We start from the raw sequence: 6000 nt of genomic DNA, 5'->3' as shown, positions 1-6000 counted from the left end.
ATATTGCACATGCTTTTTTGCTAGACATCATGCAATATTTTGGGCCCCTTCACAAGCGTCATTGAAATCCATTTGAGAATTCGATTAAGATTTCATCACTGTCTACTTCAATCTTCACTGTAAACCGGCAATCCCAAAAAAAAAAAATGTAACAAATAACTTAATTGTTATTTTGCGGATAATAATGAACGATGGTGTTTGTTGCTAGCTAGAGGTGAACAGTGACAGTGCAAAATGAATTGTGTATATAGTTCAATGAAAAGCTTAAGTTGATCGTGAACAATAAAAATAAGGGAAAATAACTTAAAAGATCATCCAAGTTTTAAATTCGTTTAAAAAAGTCATTCAAGTATTACATATTTAAAACCCACCATCAAATTAAGATATATGTTTAAAAAACATCAAAGAAATATATGTTATGTTCAAAAAATATCATCTCTATGGTTTGGAGTAACTTACATATTTAATCCCTAACTTTTTTTTTTCTTAACTCGGACGATCCCTTTAGCTTAAATTTGCTTCGACTTCGGATCCTTATCGAGTTAAACGACTAATATACCCTTATTACTTTCGTTTTAACATTATTTTTATTATTTATTATAAATATATCAACTGTATAAATAATTAACAAGTAATAAAAATAAATATTAAATGAAACTAATAAGGGTATATTAGTTTTTTAACTCGATCATGAGGCAAAATAAATATAAACATCAGGGACCGTCCGAGTTAATAAAAAAAATTAGGGGCTAAACATGTAAATTACCCCAAACCATAGAGATTGTGTTTTTTGACCAGAATATGTACTTTATTAGTATTTTTTGAACATATCTTAGTTTGATGTAGTTATTTGAATATGTAATATTTGAATGATGTTTTTAAACAAATTTGAAACTTCGATGATCTCCTAAGTCATTATCCCAAAAAATAACTACAATCCCCGGTCGTAATAGTAGAGTTTTAACAATTCATATAATTTTAGAGAAATTAAAAATCCTCCTACATTTTATTCATACTATCCTCCTATCCACATTAAATGGTGATAAATATACTAAAATAATATGAATATCATTAAATATGATACATATTACCATTTGAGAGAGTAAGAAGATAAATAAAAATAAAATGTATAAGGATATTTAATTTCTTGTAATTTTAATAGACATCATATACAATATAGAAAATGATTAAATATATTCAGAGATATTTTTGTTTTTTTTACCATGGATAAAATGCATCGGTTAGTAATGAAGTATTTTTTAATGAAAACTTAAAAGAAAAAATGGGAGCAATAAAGTGCCACATTTTAATTTCACTTTCACCCATGCTTAGATTGAGAATCAGAAAACTACTACTCGTTTACCCCTGCTTATCTTTTTTGTAATTCTTTTCCTCTAATTCTCCAATGGCTCATTAAAGACAGTCAACACTTGAGATTCTCTGCGGATTTAGTGGGTTATATAGGAAATGAAAAGAAAGGAAACCCTCTTTCTCTGAGATTTTACTTGCATTCAAGGTTCCAAGACTCTTATCCTACATTTGGGTCTTCATATGGCTCCAACTCCAAGAAAGTCTATAAATGGTGGTGAAAAGTTATTATTAGCTTCAGAAAAATGCTGGCTCCCTGAAACTTCTTCTGCTGGTGGTGCAGCTGCAGCTGTTGGTAAGTAGCTGCTGCCGTAAAGATGGTGGTTGTAGTAGTAGTACTTCTGCTCCATATTTGCATTCATCAATGGAGGAGGATGCTGATGTTGACGATCATACTGGAAGTTGATGGGGTTAGTAGTATTCATCATCCATGATGTGTTTGATGATGATGACGATAATGACGAATGGTTTTCCCAAGACATGATGTTGCCATGGTTACTCGTGTTGAGACCTGAAAAACAATTTGTAATGCAAACTCAGTCCAATGGAGGATGACACAAATAACGAAACTAGGTTTATCACACAAGTTTGTGTGCAAATTATAGTTTTGATGGGGATCCCAAGGTCTTTTTTTAAGTTGTATTGTGTTTTGACTTTTGACAAATAAAAGTTTTTATATAATTAAATTAAAATTTGAATACGCTCCTTGGTGTTCATAAATTGATTAAACTTAGAATAAAGTTGTATTAATCTTAAAGAAATACGAAGTATGTTGGACATAAAATATATGTAACTATTAATCTTTTTTTAGAATACACTTTTGTCACTGAACAACCAAAAGAAACTGTCTGAGTTAATCACTAAGGTTGTTAATAGTCAGTGGTTATTTTATACAATTAGGTCAATATTATAATAAGTATTAAAACTACAAATTTAAATCACTTTTATGTCTTTTACATGAGTTTTATAATTTTATATATGTTTTCGGAGGATATATTATTATTGTCCCTTCTTTCATGTACAGTATATGTTTATATTTTTTAAAAAGCTAATTAGGGTGAACTCGTTGTCGTACATTCTTGGTAAACAAGTGTCGATGACAATTTTAACAAATCTATAACTTTTTTTTTTTTGGAACGGCAGAAAACAAATTTATTAGTATGATAATTAGATATATTGTCTAATTATTCATGTTAGATTCATAAATTAATAATTTCACAACGAATCCTTAATTATGTTATGTGCTCGACTCATTTATTAATGAATTTCCATGACTTATGCTGTTTGCATAATTTTGGATTCAATGTAATGATGCAAAGCTACAGTGACCAAATAGCAACTCATCACAAGAACCCTCAAAAGCTCGCCACAAAGAAAGGAAGCTAAGAGAAGAGCTGACCAGAAACGAGATCTAACGGTGGCAGTTGGTGGAGAGCTCCGGTGTAAGGTAGATGACCAGCGGCAGTGGTGGCTGAGACCGCTGGTGGTGGTGGTGGTAGTGCCACTTGAGTTTGAGTTTGACTGATCATCATCATCTTTCTTCTTCTGTAGGCATTAGATTGTTCTCTATATTTTCTAGCCATGATCACATGCCAATGGTTCTTGACAGCGTTGTCAGTTCTACCGGGGAAAAGCCTCGCCATTAATGCCCATTTGTTGCCATACAGTCTGTGTGCTGTCATTAGTCTCTCTTCCTCTTCTTCACTGAATGCTCTTCTGTTGATTCTTGGATCTAGTTGATTGAACCATCTCAACCTGCAACTCTTTCCTTTTTTTTTTTTTTTTTTTTTTCAAAATACCGACAACAAATAATAAGAAAATCAACACAACGATCGAGTCTTTCCACCAAGAAAATATACAAGGGTTTCGAAACAAGAATCAAGAAACTAGAAGTTTTCTGATTGTCGCATTTGTTCATGGGAAAAGAAACATATATTGGCTCCAATCCCCACTTCTTTTATCTTTCTTATCAAGGAAACATAAAGGAAAGAGGAATGCCCAAACACTCACAAATCTTTACCTTTTTTGTGTAACAAACTACACACACAAACACACTTTTCTTTCTCCTAAAAAAAAAAAGTTAGAAAACTAAAACCAAAACTGTGTACAAGTACCTGATCTGCCTTCAAGCTTCTCAGCAATAAGGTTCCAGTTCTGGGGGCCATGAAGGGCAACAAGTTCTTTGAGCTTTGCATCTTCAGCTGGCCTCCAATGGCCTCTTGCACTTGTCTTTAACTGTCCACCCGATCTAACTCTTCCATTTTGATGGCTATCAATGTTACCATTGAATGAGGAACTGCCACTGATATTTAGGCCAATGTGTTCTTCTTCTTCGTCGTCATCTTCTTCTCTCTCCCCCTCTTCGTCTTCCTCCTCGTCATCATGTCCTTGATTTTCATTTTCATGAAATTTTCTTGAAGGATTGTGATTATTGATTGTTGTAGTAGTTGTTGTAGGGAGCATAAAAGGGAACTCCAGAGAAGAAGAAGAGAGAGACGACGACGACGAAGAAGTAGTTAGACTGCTATAGATGAAATGATCGTTGATCTTTGAAGGGTTTTCATTGTTGATCGACAAAGAACCAAAACAGTCTGCAAAAATCATGCCCATTGATGAAACAACAAAGAACAAGAAGAAGAAGATAATGATGATGATGATTACAGTAGTTTCTATGTTGCTAGCTGAGCTGTTTGGACCGAATGTACGAAGATAGAGAGAAAAATAGAGATGAAAAACGTCATGTTGTGGGGAAGAAGTCTTGGAAATGAGAGATGATTTTGAAGAGGAACAGGAAAAGGGTTCAAAAGAGTAGTCACAAATCACAGACTGCAGACACTCGTGGGGGTGAGAAATGAAGAGTATTTTCAGTAATTAGTTTGGGTAAGTTCGAGTCTGGACGTTTTTAGCTACTGTTAGAAATAACTTAGCCACTTGGCCAAAAGATTCTGCTTTTTCTTCCTTTACTCAAATATCTAATTATTAAACTACATAATTCAGCATATATATATATATATATATATATATATATATATATATATATATAAATCCACATCTACACACATATACTAGCACCTCCGAACACTTAACATATACATACAAATATATGACAAATTACATGAAATAACAATTTAAAATCAATTTAGTTTGTTTAAAAATCAATGTTTTATAATTTGATATAATTTCCATATAATGTGCTTGCCACTCTATTAAAATAATCACGACTTAAATAGTGTGAGTACAAACTACATCTCGACAATGATGGGATTTAAGAAATAAAATATATCCTTACAATAATATATGCTACTCTAACATATGTTATGCTAATAGGCCCCAAAGCTTGAGCTGGGGGAGGAAGATGGACACTCACAGAGGTTCTAAAATCTACGAAAAGTTGTGAGGAAAGCATTTTGGGATCATGCATGACTACAAGTGTCCGCACACACACATTCAGAGAGAGATGAGATATCTACTAAGAGAGACGAGAGTCAATTATAGATAAAATTCAAATGGTTTGTGGTTTTTTATTATAGAGCACCGTAAGTCGTCTAGAATTTATCAAACATAGTATACAACACCATGCTTCATGCAATAATCGAAGAAACCACACGACAACGTCCGATCATTTTATGGCAGCAATTTAAGTAAGAAAGATATGTTTCTTGCTTGTAATGATTTTTTAGATAGATGGGGGTGGCTTTGATGACGGTGCTTTTGAGGCTTCACTCAAATTGTAGTTCGATCATCTTGGTTACTAGTTATTTCGATCATAAGCCAATACCCTTTAAAAATTTTAATTCATGGTTGTATTTAGATGGAAATCGTAATGTTGTTTAGGAGATTTGGGTAGAGCCTGTAGTGGTTAACGGATTTGTAATAGCCCGAAAACCAGAATTATTTGTTTCATCTAAAAAAACTTACAACTATCACATTGTTCCAAAAATCATCTCATAATAATAGTTTCAAATCATCATAATACAATATAAAAAATACACAAAAAATAGTGAGGCGTGAATGTTGTGTCATCAAGTCGGGCTCTTCCATTTAATACCAGAAGTATTTGAAACCACAAATACAAACTATAATCAAATTCTTAGTACATTTTGCTAATGTACCACATACACAAAACATACAAGTGTCTAGCGCTTCCCCTTAATTTGGTATTTTCTCACAATGACAAGGATCAAATCCCGATCTTACATACGATTGCCATGGGCTACCCCCATGGTCTTTCCTTGCAATGCCGATGGCCAAATCGCGGTCTTACACACAAGTGTCATCGACTACCCCCATGGTCTTTCATATAATTATCACAAAGACATCAATCATTCCACATAACAAGAAATAGGTCGGCATTAGTGAATTCAACCCACGGATATGGTGACAAAACTCACCTCAACTGCTGAAAATCATAGATAAACGCTTGGGCTGCTAGACTGGAGAAATCCTCATGCTAACTAAACAATAAAGTCCCAATAAACAGTTGGGTCATAATCTGGACTAGGACTTATAACACTCGCCCAATGTCGAATGTAGGATGGGCCAAACTAGACTTTAAAGCCCAATAAAATCCAAGATCCAACCCCAACAAGCAAGCTCATCGGTTTTGTTTTGAAACACAATTCAGACTAAACT

At 33.5% G+C, this 6000-nt stretch overlaps 1 protein-coding gene across 2 annotated transcripts; it reads right to left on the bottom strand.

Moving 5' to 3' along the window:
* Positions 1-1177: 1177 nt before the first annotated feature.
* On the bottom strand, positions 1178-4232 carry LOC145041216 (uncharacterized). 2 transcript variants are annotated; one of them, XM_078989196.1, is made up of 4 exons: positions 4030-4232; positions 3483-3959; positions 2768-3136; positions 1178-1879 (listed from the first exon to the last, which is right to left on the bottom strand). In XM_078989196.1, the coding sequence occupies exons 2-4, from the start codon at positions 3829-3831 to the stop codon at positions 1548-1550; spliced, it is 1050 nt and encodes a 349-aa protein (XP_078845322.1). In that variant the 5' UTR covers positions 3832-3959; positions 4030-4232; the 3' UTR covers positions 1178-1547. The 2 variants fall into 2 exon arrangements, with proteins under 2 accessions (XP_078845322.1, XP_078845323.1); XM_078989197.1 differs by having other exon boundaries at positions 3483-4231.
* Positions 4233-6000: the final 1768 nt, after the last annotated feature.

This window comes from Lactuca saligna, chromosome 4 (assembly GCF_052625555.1).
Source record: "Lactuca saligna cultivar CGN05327 chromosome 4, ASM5262555v1, whole genome shotgun sequence".
NCBI lineage: Eukaryota > Viridiplantae > Streptophyta > Magnoliopsida > Asterales > Asteraceae > Lactuca > Lactuca saligna.
Note: the sequence above shows the minus strand (reverse complement) of the source record. Positions and strands in the feature narration are given on the sequence as shown.

Bases quoted from the DNA above. Each gene is read 5' to 3' on its own strand.
- LOC145041216 (XM_078989197.1), bottom strand. From the start codon at position 3,978: ATGGGCATGATTTTTGCAGACTGTTTTGGTTCTTTGTCGATCAACAAT. The intron at 3,137-3,482 runs GTACTTGTACAC...AAAAAAAAAAAG, and splicing joins GAAGCTTGAAGGCAGATCAG to GAAAGAGTTGCAGGTTGAGA. The intron at 1,880-2,767 runs GTCAGCTCTTCT...ATTGTTTTTCAG, and splicing joins ACCGTTAGATCTCGTTTCTG to GTCTCAACACGAGTAACCAT.